This window comes from Dama dama, chromosome 9 (assembly GCF_033118175.1).
Source record: "Dama dama isolate Ldn47 chromosome 9, ASM3311817v1, whole genome shotgun sequence".
Taxonomy (NCBI): domain Eukaryota; kingdom Metazoa; phylum Chordata; class Mammalia; order Artiodactyla; family Cervidae; genus Dama; species Dama dama.
The window spans coordinates 6038827-6054653 of record NC_083689.1 but is presented as its reverse complement, the minus strand read 5'-3'; the positions used below and the strand labels follow the sequence as shown (position 1 = coordinate 6054653).

General features: G+C 41.0%; 1 protein-coding gene and 1 long non-coding RNA gene across 5 annotated transcripts in view; one reads left to right on the top strand and one right to left on the bottom strand.

The window, feature by feature from the left end:
• The window catches only part of LOC133061654 (uncharacterized), a 59504-nt gene that overhangs the window by 13116 nt on the left and 30561 nt on the right, over window positions 1–15827 (top strand). The gene's annotated exons all lie outside the window — the stretch shown is intronic.
• On the bottom strand, window positions 6764–14959 carry LOC133061516 (small integral membrane protein 15-like). Its single transcript, XM_061149509.1, has 4 exons — window positions 14918–14959; window positions 9725–9732; window positions 9511–9629; window positions 6764–8133 (listed from the first exon to the last, which is right to left on the bottom strand). The coding sequence occupies exons 1-4, from the start codon at window positions 14957–14959 to the stop codon at window positions 7871–7873; spliced, it is 432 nt and encodes a 143-aa protein (XP_061005492.1). The 3' UTR covers window positions 6764–7870.

Below are 15827 nucleotides of genomic sequence, written 5' to 3'. Positions count from 1 at the left end.
TGCAAAAAGTTTGCAGAAAAAGGAACATTCTGAAAAGTCTTGGATTTGGTCAGGATTTTCTAAGGTTGGGTTAAATTTAATCAGGGAAATGGATTTTATTAATAGTAGGCTGATGTAGAACTGGATTTGCTTTGTCTGTCTCACAAGAGAACAGAGTTTTCCTGGAATGCTGCTTTTGATAAAAGGTGTGAGTTTGAAGTGAAGTGAAAGTCGCTCAGTCGTGTCCGACCCTTTGCGACCCCATGGACTGAGTCCCTTGAATTTTCCAGGCCCGAATACTGGAGTGGGTGGCCTTTCCCTTCTCCAGGGGATCTTCCCAACCTGGGGTTGAATCCAGGTCTCCTGCATTACAGGTGGATTCTTTACCAGCTGAGCCACCAGGGAAGCCCAAGAATACTGGAGTGGGTGCCTTTACATGACCTCTATTTACTTTTGAAATATTTTTTTCACCTTACCTCATTGTTTCACAGTGACTTATGATCCTATATAATTAAGTGTTTTAAAACTTTTTTAAGGAAGTTCCCGGCAGTGCCGTGGTGAGGGCTCTGTGCTTGTGCTGCAGGGGACATGGGTTTGGTCCCTGATCAGAGAAGTAAGATCTCACAAACTGCACAGCGCAGCCATAAAAACTTTTTGAAATTTTTGACAGACTTCCCAAATGTGAAATTCTAATTAAAGTTCTTGTGATCTTCAGCTGACTTTGGGGTGCTTCAAAGGGACCCAAGAACATCCCAAAGAGAGATCCTAAACTAACTGGGTTCATTTAGTATGTTAAATTACATGGGAAACACTGTCCAGACTCACTGTTGACTATGTTAGATGGAATCATCAGACTCTTCTCAATTTTATGATGGCCACCAAACAAATAGGGGAGAAGGTTTGGGGTTCTTCTGCTGTCTAATGTCTTACCTTACTCTTTGTCCAAAAATCCCCTGTAGGAATACTCCTGCCTCTAGGAATTCAGTTCTTGACCCCCGTGGCATTTTCCTTCGCTCCCAACTCCAGTTCCTCCTTTTTGCTAGGACCCCCTTCACTTCAGGCCTTGGCAGCCCATACACTGCTTTGGACAGCCTTTTAGGTGGATGCTGCCCAGAAGCCCACATTATAACCTCTATAGATGCTCAGTCTCGAATACACCCCAGCATAAGGAAACTTACTATAGGGCATAAGCTTTAAAGACAACAGATCCCCTCAAGGAGAGTCCTGGCAATGCCCTGGTACAAATGTCCCCCTGCCCATGATCCCTTGTGAAAGAGGCCAAGTCACCCAGCGATGTCTAGCTAGACGTCCAGTTAATCAGAGACTCTCCAGTTGGGAGAGTAGAGGCCACTCAAAATCCCACTGGGTACGAAGGGAATTTGGAGGACACTCCAACCCACTTCCGGCAAAAGCCTCCTAGTAAATGTTTCTGGGATGCTGGAATTCATTTCTAGGAACGCTCTTTACCAGTTGAAGTTTCCTCAACATGGGAGGATCCTCTTCTAAGCTAGGAGCCCATTTGAGAATATAATTCCTTGGTGGGAGCAGAAGCCAAGGAACCACATGATCCAATGTGTATTAGAAGGGATGAGAAAGTGTATAAAAAAGGCCAGTTAATTATAAAAAGTTTAAAGGAGTGAACCAAGAAAAGAAAGAAAATTCAGCTCTCTTTCAGGGACAGCTTATGAACCTTTTAGAAAATTTACTAACATTGATCCTCCTACTCCTGAGTGTCAACCCCTCCTTCTACATTTTATCAGCCAGTCCAACCCTGATATTATGCCCACAAACCCCTAGAGGTAGCCTTTGTGGTATTTAATAATCGAGATCAAGTTGAGGAGGAAGAAAGAACCAATGTGAAAATAGGCAGACCAGGGTTCATACTTAACTGATGGCCATTGCTGTCAGTCAAGCCTTGCAACCTCAGAGCTACCCAAGGGAGCCAAGGAAGTTTAAACATTCATTTGGAAGTAAACCAGCAAGGGGTTTCCTTGCCAACCCTGGCTTGGCAGGATGGCACCAGCAAAGAAGGGCAGCAAGAAGAAGGGCTGGTCTGCCATCAGTAAGGTAGTGACCAGGTAGTGACACTATTAACATTCCCAAGCATATCCATGGAGTGGGTTTCTAAAAGTGTGCCCCATAGGCACTCAGAAAAATCCAGAAAGTTGCCGTGAAGGAGGTGGGAACCCTAGATGTATGCATTGACACCAGGTTAACAAAGTTGCCTGGGCCAAAGGAATAAGAAATGTCCCATATCATATCTGTGTGTGCTTGTCCTGAAAATATAATGAAGATTCACCAAAGAAGCTCTATATATTGGTTACCTATGTACCTGTCACCACTTTCAAAATCTACAGTTAATGTGGATGAGAACTAACTGCTTCTTGTCCAGTAAAGTTATTGAACCACAAAACAAAACCCAGCAAGGGCTTCAAATGAGAGTCAGCTGGCCACTGGGCCTGTACATACCAGAAAGGAGTGCCCTGGTCCATGCCCAGACCGGCCCATGCCCAGTCTTCAAACACACTTCCAAGGTCATTGGAAGTGGGACCTTTCCTGGTTCAGAGGGGAAGAGGATGCCCATTCCTGAGATGGCCATGCTAGGTGACCAAGGAAGCCAGGTACCTTCCTCCCACAGAAGATATCTGTCTCCACTGAGGAGCCCTGGGTGGTTTTTGATGTAGCAGGTGAGAAAATCCTTTTTTTTTTTTAACTTGATAAAGAAGCTACTCACTCTGTCCTAATCTCTCATGCTGGGCCTCTCCTCTAAAAGCTATACACTGACTGATGTTGATGGAAAGCCTTGCATCCGTTACTCCACTGGGCCTTTTCACTTGCCAATTTGAACAGTGACTTCACATGCCTTTTTAGTTGTGCCTGAGTGTCCTACCCCTTGGAGAAGGAAATGGCAATCCACTCCCATATTCTTGCGTGAAGAATTCCATGGACAGAGGAGCCTGGTGGGCTATAGCCCATGAGGTCACAAAGAGTCAGACATGACTGAGCGACTACGCAGCAGCAGTCCTGTCCCACTACTGGGGAGAGACCTTCTGGGTTCCTTAGAGCCATGTTACGATTAGGAGGCATCAGGCAGCCCCTTTTCTTGCCTCTGAGACAAATCAGCTAGAGGAACAAGGGCTTTTTCCCAGCCGTATTCTACACACAGTAAACCCCGCAGTTTGAGACAAAAGAATCCCTGGGAAGGCTATAAATGCCCGACCTGTAAAAACTAGCTTTAATGCAGAAGTCGCTTATTCTGACAAGAGACAGTATCCCATAAAGTTGGAAGCAAAAAGGATTTGCAGCCTTCATAGAGAAATTCTTAAAACATGGCCTCCCAGTACCCTGTCAGTCTCCCAGCAGTACCCCTATTCTGCCAATTGTTAAGTCAAATGGGGAATATCCAATGGAACAAGACCTTAGAGCAATAGGTGATGCAGTGGTCCCTGTACATCGCTTCTGGGCCAGTCCTTATATTAGTCAAGATTCCTAGAGATGCCTAATGGTTTACTGTGGTTGACCTCCAGAATGCCTTCTTTTTTCACCCCAGTTCATTGCTCATCACAGTCTGTGCCTTTGAGTGCACTAACCCTTACTCGGGCCAAATGCAAGAATATGCCTGGACAGTATTGCCTCAGAGGTTTCAGGACAGTCCATGCTTGTTCTCCCAGGCCCTAGGAAAGGAACAAAAGGAAATACCCCTAAAAGAAGGATGATTCTACAGTATGTGGATGATATATTAATATGTAGCCCCACAATGGAGACCTCAGATCAGAATACCCTTGAAGTCCTTGATTTCCTTGAGGCCTGGGGCTACAGGGTCTCCCACAGAAAGGCACAAATCTCACAGCAACAGTTTAAATATCTGGGATATGTTATAAACCCTGGAAGTAGACAGTTATTTCCAGATGGTAAACAAGCTATATTAGGCCTAAACATCCCACAGATTTGTACCTTCTTAGGCATGGTAGAATTTTGTGAAATTTAAATTCCAGGATTTGGTCCAATGGCTAAGCCTCTATATGAAGCCAGTAAATGTCCAGATACAGAACCATTACTTTGGACTGGAACAAGAAGAGGCTTTTAGTAATATCAAGCAGGCCCTCACCAGAGCTCTTATTCTGGGTCTTCCTTTGTTTGCTTAACTTTTTATTTTATATTGGAGTATAGGTAGTGAATAATGATGTGTTAGTTTCAGGTATATAGCAAAGTAATTCCATTATACACATATCTATTTCTTTTTAAATTCCCATTTAGGTTGTTGTATAATATTGATCAGAGTTCTATGTGCTATACAGTAGGTCCTTGTTGGTGAACCATTTAAAATGTAGCAGTGTGTACATGTCATTCCTAAACTCCCTAACTATCCCTTCTCCCCGTCTTGCCCCACCCTAGTTTCTTCTCTAAGTCTATGAGTCTGTCTTGTAAATAAGTTCATTTGTATAATTTTTTTTTAGATTCCACATATAAGCAATATCACATGATACTTCACTTTTCTAACTTACTTCACTCAGTATGAGAGACTTTCGGTCCATCCATGTTGCTGCGAATAGCATTATTCCATCCTTTTAAAATATTTGTTTATTTATTTTTATTTTTGGCTGTGCGGGGTTTTTGTTGCTGGATATATGCCCAGGAGTGGGATTGTAGGATGATATGGTAGTTCTATGTTTAGTTTTTTAAGGAACCTCCATACTTTTCTCCATAGTGGCTGTACAGTTTACATTCCCACCAGTGGTGTAGGAGAATTCCCTTCCCTCCACACCCTCTCCAGCATTTATTTGTGGATTTTTTGACAATAACCATATTGACTGGTGTGAGGTGATATCTCAATGTAGTTTTGATTTGCATTTCTGTAATAATTAGTAATGTTGAACATCTTTTCATATGCCTCCTGGCCATCTGTATGTCTTCTCTGGAGAAATGGCTATTAGCTCTCTGCCTGTTTTTTGATGAGTTGTTTGTTTTGATATTGAGCTGCGTGAGCTGTTTGTGATTTTGGAGACTAGTTCTGTGTCAGCCACACCACTTGCAAGCGTTTTCTCTCATCCTGTGGGTTGTCTTTTCATTTTGTTTATGGTTTCCTTTGGTGTGAAAAAGCTTTTGAGTTTAATTATGTCCAATGTGTTTATTGTTATTTTTTAATTTCCATTACTCTGGGAGACAGATCAAAAAAGATATTGCTGCAATTTATGTCACAGAGTGTTCTGCCTATGTTTTCCTCTAAGAGTTTTATAGTGTCTGGTCTCACATTTAGGTCTTTAATCTCATTTTGAACTTAGAATATTGTAATTTAATTTTTTTACATGTAGCTGTCCAGTTTCTGAGTACCATTTATTGAAGAGAGTGTCTTTCCATCATTGTATAGTCTTGTCCCCAGTGTCACAGATTGATTGACCATAGGTGTGTGGGTTTATTTCTGGGCTTTCTATCTTGTTCCATTGATCTATATTTCTATTTTTGTGCCAGTATCATATGGTTTCGATGACTATAGCTTTGTAGTATAGTCTGAAGTCAGGGAGCCTGATTCCTCCAGCTCTGTTTTTCTTTCTCGAGGTTTCTTTGGTTCTTCGGGGTCTTTTGTGTCTCCATACCAATTTTAAGAATTTTTTTTGTTGTTGTTATTCTAGTTCTGTGAAACATGCCGTTGGTAATTTGATAGGAATTGCATTGAATCCATAGATTGCCTTGGGAGTACGGTCATTTTGACAGTGTTGATTCTTCCAGTCCAAGAACATGGTATATCTCCCCATCTATTTATGTCATCTTCAGTTTCTTTCATTAGTGTCTTATAGTTTTTGAAGTACAGGTCTTCTGTCTCCTTCAGTAGGTTTATTCCTAGGTATTATATTCTTTGTGATGTGTTGGTAAATGGGATTGTTTCTTTAATTTCTCTTTCTAATCTTTCATTGCTAGTATATAGAAAAACAATAATTTCTGTGTATTAATTTTGTAACCTATAACTTTGCCAAATTCATTGATGAGTTCTTGTAGTTTTCTGATAGTATCTTTAGGATTTTCTATGTATAAATATCATGTCATCTGCAAACACTGACAGTTTTACTTCCTTTCCAATTTGGATTCATTTTATTTATTTTTCTTTTCTGATTGCCATAGCAAGGGCTTCTAAAACTATGTTGAATAAAAGTGGTGAGAGTGGAAATCTTTGTCTTGTTCCTGATCTTAGAAGAAATGCTTTCAGCTTTTCACTGTTGAGGATGATGTTAGCTATAGGTTTGTCATATGTGGCCTTTATTATATTGAGATATGTTCCCTCAGTGCCCTCTTTCTGGAGAGTTTTTCTTATAAATAGGTGTTGAATTTTGTCAAAACTTTTTCTGCCTCAATTGAGATTATTATGGCTTTTAATTCTTCAGTTTGTTGATGTGGTGTATCACACTGATTTGCTGATACTGAGAAATCTAGGATAAATCCCACATGATCATGATATACGATCCTTTTTAATGAATCTTTGGATTCAGGTTGCTAGTATTTTGTTGAGGATTTTTGTGTCTATGTTCATCAGTGATATTGGTCTGTAATTTTCTTTTTTTTGGTGGTATCTTGGTCTAGGTTTGTTTTTTTTAAGTATCGAATTATTTCAATATTTAGTTTCATTTTAAAATTGAAACTATTGGACAATTTTTTGCAATTTAAAATTCATTATTAGAGGTGAGGAGAACATTAATAAGCCATTAGTTATTGACAACAAATAAAATTATCAACCATGCATTTAAAAAAGCCATGTTAAAGAGTAAAAAGTTCCAATTATACTATTTAACCGAAGGAAATCTCCTTAACCTCTTTATTTCTAATGATAACATTCTCATTTTGACATAATTTACACCTTTTTCACCCAATTAATACAGTATAAACAAAATTTTTCCAAATGTTAAGACTTTACCATTTATGACATATAACTGTAACTCTTTAAGAGTTCCTTAAAAGAAATTTGAAATTTTAATTCTCACCATGAACCTGTCTGATCAAAAAGTAAAGGACATCACGACCACGTGAATTAAAACAAAGAATGGAATAAAAAACAGAAGTGGTATCTATATAATCAGCAAATTATCTGATAAGACATTTTAACTACTTCACATTTCTGCTTAGCACAAGTGAGAATAACCTGGTTCCAAGGTACTACAAGGTTTGGCATTTTTCCTCTTAAGCTTTAAATCATAGTGTTACTCTACTCAAGTAATCTCTAAGAAAATGGCAGTGTTCATAAGTACAAAAATTATTATATACAGTAGGTGGTATGTTACATAGTCAAGATGACAAGAGAATTCTTTATAAAATTAGATTTTTTAAAATTCAGAATATCTGGTAATTACCAGTATCTCAAAAGCAAAAATGAGAAAAATACAGAAAATAGAAGTACTCATTGAATAATATTATTTCACTTTGAGGAAACCAGAAATGATTCTATTCCAAGAAATAAGTAATAATGATGAGATGTAATACACAACATATCTTTTAAGCCAAAGCATGGTTTTCTGCTCAGAACAATTCTGATTTTTACATTCTTAATCTCCTTTGTCCAGAACAGGACCCCATTTGAAGTCATTATTTGAATAGAGTTCATAATCTAAAGCCACTTTTCTCCACAGGATGTTTTCATTTTAGTATTTATACAAAAGCTGCAAAAAGGCAAATGAAAGTGAGTTATAAGAATTTGTAGCATAATAAATGCCAATTACAGTAACTGTCAACAGACTTCTATATCAAAGCCAAAAAGCTGCTACAGTACAGGTGAGAACTGACATGATTCTTCCATAGACTCAGATTCCGTTTAGTAATACCCTCATAAGATCCAAAAGGAAACCTTAATGGGTCCTTTCAAAAGCTCATAATTTTCCAATTTTCCTCTGGACACACAGCCTGTACTTCAATCCTTTTTTAGTCGTTTAGCTTTTGCAATGTTTTCCTGGCGTTTTTGTTTCTTTTGCTCCTTTTCCCTGGGCTCAATCATCTTGGCCAATTTCCGAGACTGCACAGCACTTGCTAGAAACAATGGAGTCAGAGCCAAAATAACTGTTGTAAGGAAGCCATATGGGTCCTTTGCAGCCCACTCCACAACACACTCAGCCCAAGCCTTTAAAATCAAACATCTTTGTGGAGGACTTATGCTTGAGTCAGTCAGTTCAGTCACTCAGTCGTGTCCGACTCTTTGCGACCTCATGAATCACAGCACGCCAGGCCTCCCTGTCCATCACCAACTCCTGGAGTTTACTCAAACTCATGTCCATCGAATCGGTGATGCCATCCAGCCATCTCATCCTCTGTCGTCCCCTTCTCCTGCCCCCAATCCCTCCCAGCATCAGGGTCTTTTCCAATGAGTCAGCTCTTCACATGAGGTGGCCAAAGTATTGGAGCTTCAGCTTCAGCATCCGTCCTTCCAATGAACACCCAGGACTGATCTCCTTGAGGATGGACTGGTTGGATCTCCTTGCAGTCCAAGGGACTCTCAAGAGTCTTCTCCAACACCACAGTTCAAAAGCATCAATTCTTTGGCGCTCAGCTTTCTTCACAGTCCAACTCTCACATCCATACATGACCACTGGAAAAACCATAGCCTTGACTAGACGGACCTTTGTTGGCAAAGTAATGTCTCTGCTTTTTAATATGCTATCTAGGTTGGTCATAACTTTCCTTCCAAGAAGTAAGCGTCTTTTAATTTCATGGCTGCAGTCACCATATGCAGTGATTTTGGAGCCCAAAAAAATAAAGTCTGACACTGTTTCCACTGTCTCCCCATCTATTTCCCATGAGGTGATGGGACCAGATGCCATGATCTTAGTTTTCTGAATGTTGAGCTTTAAGCCAACTTTTTCACTCTCCTCTTTCACTTTCATCAAGAGGCTTTTTAGTTCCTCTTCACTTTCTGCCATAAGGGTGGTGTCATCTGCATATCTGAGGTTATCGATATTTCTCCCGGCAATCTTGATTCCAGCTTGTGCTTCATCCAGCCCAGCATTTCTCGTGATGTACTCTGCATATAAGTTAAATAAGCAGGGTGACAATATACAGCCTTGACGTACTTCTTTTCCTATCTGGAAGCAGTCTGTTGTTCCATGTCCAGCTCTAACTGTTGCTTCCTGGCCTGCATACAGGTTTCTCAAGAGGCAGGTCAGGTGGTCTGGTATTCCCATCTCCTTCAGAATTTTCCACAGTTTATGCTTGAATAGTGATCTCTAATTTTGTCCTGAGATTAGCAGCCAGTCACAATTTCAGATGACCTTTAGTTGGCTGTCTTTTTCTTTAACTCTACCAATACACTTGTGAGAGAAGGCTTAAATTCTATATACTCCCATGCACCTCAATTTTGGACCCCAAGTGCAAGCACCCTCCACACCAAGGAATAAATATTCTTCTTTCTTCTGAAAAGAATTGACCAGACTTGATCTTCAGACCAGACCCGCATGGCGCCTGAAGCTGATGGCACCTCACAGCCACCTGCACTTTGCCTTCCTTGTGTTTTCCCCTTGGCTCACTCTTCCTTCCTCACCCTCACCACTGCGGCCTCACTTCCCTGACCCTGCACACGGGCGACCACCGGCGGGGCTCCAACAGCCGGCGGTCCCCGGGAATCAGGGGTCTTCCCCACCGCACCCTGGGCTGCCGGCGCTGCGCCCTGGCAGTCTCCGCTGAGCACCGGGGCAAAACAGCCACTCCGGCCTCCACCCGCCCCGCTACATCTCACGGGGCATGGTGGGTTCGGACCCCCCCACTCCCGACTCACCGCTTGGTCTAGTTTTGGTATAACGGTAATGGTGGCCTCATAGGATGAGTTCTGGAGTTTTCTTTCCTCTGCAGTTTTTTGGAACAGTTGTAGGATAGGTGTTCACTGTCCTCTAAATGTTTGATAGACTGCCTGTGAAGCCATCGGCCCCTCGTTTGTTGAGAGTTTTTAATCATAGTTTCAATTTCAATGCTTGGGATTGGTCTGTTCATATTTTCTATTTCTTCCTGGTTCAGTCTTGGGAGACTGTGCCTTTCTAAGAATTGTGTCAATTTCTTCCAGGTTGTCCATTTTATTGACATACAGTTACTTGCCCTAGTCTCTTATAACCCTTTGTGTTCCTGTACAGTCAGTTGTAACTTCTCTTTTTTCATTTCTAATTTTATTGTTTGAAGCCCTCTCCCTTTTTTCTTGATGAATCTGGCTAAAGGTCTATCAATTTTGTTTATTTTTTCGAAGAACTAGCTGTTAGTTTCATTGATCTTTTCTGTTGTTTACTTCATTTCTATTTCATTTTCATTTATTTCTGCTCCAATCTATGATTTCCTCCTTCTACTTAACTTTAGGTTTTATTTATTTCTTTGGTTGCTTTAGGTATAAGTTTAGGTTGTTTGAGATTTTTCTTGCTTTCTGAAGATTGCATTGCTATAACCTTCCCTCTTAAAACTGCTTTTGCTGTATCCCATAGGTTTTGTTTGTTTGATTGGTTTTCTGTGTGTGTTTTTTTTCTTTTTTTAGTTTGTTTTTGGTGATGTCATGTGACATGTGGAAATTCATCCCGTAGATTTTGGATCACTGAGCTTTCATTTTCGCTTGTGTCTAGGTATTTTTTATCTCCTCTGTGATTTCTTCAGGGACCTATTAGTTGTTTAGCAGCATTTGCTTAGCCCCCACTGAGCCCCGCTGTTTTCGTTTTTAGTTTTTTTCTTGTACTCTATGTCTAATCTCATAGTGCTATGGTCAGAAAAGAGGATTGACGTGGTTTCAGTTTTCTTAAATGTACTGAGGCTCACTTTGTGGCCCAACATGTGGTCAATCCTGGAGAATGTTCAATGTGCACACAAGAATGTGTCTTCTGCTGCTTTTGGATGGAATGCTTTATAAATATCAAGTCCGTCTGATCTAAGGAAGGCCTGTGTTTCCTTATTGACTTTTCTGTCTGGGTGATGTGTCCATTGATGAAAGTGGTGTGCTAAAGTCCCCCACTATTATCATGTTACTGTCAATTTCTCCCTTAATGGTGGTATTTGCCTTATATATTGAGGTGCTCTTGTGTTGGGTTCATATGTACTTAAAATTGTTTTATGTTCTTGGATTGATCCCTTGATCATTATGTAGCATCCTTGTCTTCTGTAACAGTCTTTGTTTTAAAATCTATTTTATCTGAAATGAATATTGTTACTCCACCTTTGTTTTGATTTCCATTTGCATGGAATACCTTCTTCCATCTCATCACTTTTAGTCTGTATGTGTCCCTAAGTCTGAAATTGGTCTCTTGTAGACAGCATATATATGGGTGTTGTTTTTGTATCTGTTCAGCCAGTCTGTGTCTTTTGTCTCATGCATTTAATCCATTTACATTTAAGGTGATTATTGATATGTATGTTTCTATTGCCATTTCCTTAATTATTTTGTGTTTTTTTATAGGTCTTTTTTAGTCCTTTCCTCTTTTGTTCTCTTGTGGTTTGATGATCGTCTTTAATGTTATGTTTGGGTTTTTCTTTTTTGTATGTGTATCTATTGTAGTTTTGGGGTTAGCTGTTCCCATGATGGTTTGATATGGCAGTCCTTATATGTACAAGGTTATTTTAAGTTGCTGGTCCCTTTCCCACCTAGAGAAGTTTCTTTATCATTTATTGCAAAGCTGCTCTGGTGGTGCTGAATTCTCTTAAGCTTTTGGCTGTAAAAATTGAATTTCCCTGTCAAATCTGAATGAGGGCCTTGCTGGGTGGAGTATTCTTAGTTGTAGGTTCTTCACTTTCATCATTTTAAATATATCATGCCAGTCCTTTCTGGCCTACAAAATTTCTGCTGAAAAACCAGATGATAACCTTATGGGAGTTCCCTTGTATGTTATTTGTTTATTTTTCTCTTATTGCTTTTAATATTTTTTTCTTTTAATTTTTTTTTTCTATTTGATTGCTATATGTCTCAGCATGTTCCTCCTTGGGTTTATCCTGCCTGTGACTTTCTGCACTTCCTGGACTTGGCTGACTGTTTCCTTTCCCATGTTAGGGAAGTTTTCAACTATTATTTCTTCCAATAATTTCTCAGGTCTCTTCTCTCTCTCTTCTCTTTCTGGGATTCCTATAATGCAAATTTTGGTGTGTTTAATGTTGCCCCAGAGGTCTCTTAGACTGTCTTCATTTCTTTTCATTCTTTTTTCTTTATTCTGTTCTGTGGCTATGATTTCTACCACACTATCTTCCAGGTTACTTATCTGTTCTTCTGCCTCAGTTATTTTGCTATTAATTCCTTCTAGTATGTTTTTCATTTCAGTTATTATATTGTTCATCTTTGTTTGTTCTTTAGTTCTTCTAGGTCTTTGTTAAACATTTCTTACATGTTCTCAATTCTTGTCTCTGTCCTTTTTCTGAGATCTTGAGTCTTTTTCACTATCATTATTCTGAATTCTTTTTCTGGAAGATTGCTTAACTCCACTTCACTTAATTGTTTTTCTGGGGTTTTCTTTTTCCTTCATCTGGGACATATTCCTCTGCCATTTCATTTTGTCTAACTTTCTGTGATTGTGGTTTTGGTGCTGCAGCCTGCGAAACTGAAGTTCTTCCTTTTGCTGTCTGATCTCTGATGGATGAGTCTATGAAAGAGGTTTGTGCAAGCTTCCTGATGGGGTGGACTGATGGGGCTATGTCTTATCACACTGGCTGGCAGGGCTGTGCTCCATAAAACTTTCATCTCTTTGTCTGCTGATGGGTGGGGCTGTGTTCCCTTCCTGTTGGTTGTTTGGCCTGAGGCAGGGCAGCACTGGAGCCCTCAGGCTGTTTTGTGGGGCACATGTGTGGCCGCCTGGAGGGCTCATGCCAAGGAGTACTTCCCAGAACTGCTGCTGCCAGTGTATCTGTCCCCACAGTGATCCACAACTACCCCTTGCCCCTTCAAGAGACTCTCCAATACTAGCAGGTGGGACCGGCCCATTCTCTTCTGTGGTCACTGCTTTTTTCCCTTAGACCCTGATGTGCTGAGACTTTATGTGTGCCTTCCAAGAGTGAAGTTTCTGTTTTCTCCAGTCCTGTGGAAGCCCTGCAAGCAAATCCCACTGAATTTCAAAGCCAGATTCTCTGGGGACTCCTCCTCCCATTGACAGACCACCCACCGCCCCAACCCCCGGCTGGAAAGCCTGATGTGGTGCTCAAAACTTTCATTCCAGTGGGAGAACTTCTGTGGTACAATTGTTTTCCAGATTGTGTGTTGCCCTCCTGGTGGGTATGAGATTTGATTTTATTGTGATTATGCCTCTCCTGCAGTTTCATTGTGGCTTTTTCTTTATCTTTGGAGGTAGGGCATCTTTTTTGGTATGTTCTGGTGGTTTTTTTGGTCAGTGGTTATTCAGCAGTTAGTTGTGATCCTTGTGTTCTCGTAAGAAGGGGTGAGCGCACCTCCCCATTTGAAAAAGACATTCATCTTGTACATGGCTGAAAAGCAAGGGAAAGCTTTTGGGGTCCTTATACAGAAGCTGGGAGCAGTTCCTTAGCCTATAGGCTGTTTTTCCAAACAACTTGATTCCATGGCCTGAGGTTAGCCTGGCTCCCTCTGGGTAGTAGTTGCCACTGCTTTATTGTGGGAGAAGCTGACATGCTTACCTTTGGACAGACACTGGAAGTCCAGGCCCCCTGTCAATACAAGGAGTCCTGATGATTAAAGGCCACCATTGGCTAACTGGAGGCTGCCTTATTAAATACCAGCCTTGACTCCCCAGAGGTAACCCTCAAAACTGGCCACACCTTCAACCCAGCTACACAGATACCTGCTGAAAGCCCCAAACTAACATATTCCTCCCTCAAAACCCTTGACCACGTTTATGGCTGTAGGTCTGCTCTAACAGAGCAGGCCATAGAAAAGTCTGAGGAAGAATGGTTTGTTGATGGCATCAGTTTTATTAAAGATGGAGCCAGGAGAGCAGAGTATGCTATTGTGAATACTCTTAGTGTTATAGAAGCAAACCTTTGCTATCCAACACTTTGGCCCAGAGGGCTGAACTGATAGCCCTAACTGAACCTTAACTTTAGGGAAAGAAAAAATTATAAATAGATACACAGGTTTTATTGTTTTATATGTTTATGCAGCTATCTGGGGGAAAATGCATTTTTTCAAATGCAGAAAGTTCCCCTGTAAAATATGGGGCTGAGATTGTACGTCCCATAGAAGCAGTTCAAAGCCCAAAGCAAATACAGTTAACCAACAATCCTCGTATTTGGTATGGGAAGGGAAATAGAAAACTCTGGTTTGTTCTCTTGGAAAACTTTCTGGTTGGGGGGAGCGGAGTAGGAGGGAGACCTAAGCGGGAAGGGATGTATGTATACTTATAGCTGATAAACACTGTTATACAGTAGAAACTTAACACACCATTGTAAAGCAATTATCCTCCAATTTAAAAAATTAAAAAAAAACTTTATGGAGGGAAGTTTTCATTTTCTCATAAGCCTTCTCTTCTCAGTCACACTGTTTTATGCTATACTTTGTCTAATGCTTTGTTGTCTTCCCTACTGTTGTAAATCTGTGACTAAGACTTTTTGGTCCAAGAAGGAGACCTGGACCAATAGTTCCAGACCTTCCATTCTAAAAATAGAAACATGTCAACCTTTAACCCTGAGATTGACAAAAATATAAACCCAAGCAGAAAAGCATTGTAACTTTGGCAAGGATGCTATTGCCTCCCCTGTCTAGTCAACAGTTAAGAAAGCCCTTCCCAATGTTAACTGATTTCTTCCCTTTCTAGGCCCTTTGTTCTCCTTTTCACCCTTGTTTATTTAAGCTTTTGGTTAAGTTTGTGTCTTCTAGGCTCCAACAATTTCAAGTAAGGCTCATGATGGTTCAAGGAATTTAAACCATAGCAGTGGAAGGTGGCCCAGATTCCTACAGGTCCTTGGAAAAGTCAGTGAGGGACTTACACACCTCTCAGGTAGGCTGCGGTCTGTGGCCCCTGTTCATCAGGAAGAAGTTTCATCCCCTTACCTTAGGAATAAGGGTGTAGAGTCTCTGGGACTTGGGACCCATTGCTGCAGTGCTTGCACCTGGACAAACATCTTCTTCAGTGAAAAAATACAGAGAAATTATAAAGGACTAAAAATAACTGCATATATGCACAGTTGGGGCAAATTATGGACAACAAGATACGATAAGATAAAAAACCCAACTGCAGCTTCTGAAGAGCCAGGAGCAAAACAGGGAGCAAAACCAAGGTTTCAGAAGCAAAAGCAGGATACTGTGACTGCCTCCTGCAGTCAACCCAATGAACAGGGTGGGCAGACCACCTAAGCCACCCTGTCTGCCCAAGCTCTGGACATACCCCTCCGCTCACCCCATGAAAGCAACCAGCTTGCCCCCTGTTGGGGAGCAAGCAAGGGAATCTCTTACTTATTTTTGCTAACACCCTGCTGTAGCAATAAAGCCTTGCCTGAATTTCTTGTCTGGCCTCTTGTCAATTTCTGTTGATTAAGGAAGACCAAGAACCCTGATCAGTAACAGTGGGAATTATCTCAGGTGGCTCTAGGGTGGCTGTGGCCAGCAGTGGCTTGAAATAGGATATCAGTTCCCCAGCATATGGATTGACCCTGGGCCATGTGGATGAAAGAGCTAAGTCCTATCCAAGACTACCAGGGCTTAGTTGCTAGAGGTACGGCCCTGGCTCTTTGTCTGCCTTGAGAAGGAATTCAGCAAAGAGATGGAAAGTAGTGAAACAAGTAAAGCGTTTATTAGGAGGAAAAAGTACATGTGGACAGACACACCGGCTCAGGGAAGGAGTCATGCATTTTTGGGGTAGTTTAAATTACTTATATGGGGGCAGTTCTGGGTTTCCTCTGGCCAGTCATTTCGCTTTGTCTGAATCCATATTTGATCTGATTCCGGGCCCTCCCCTGTGTGT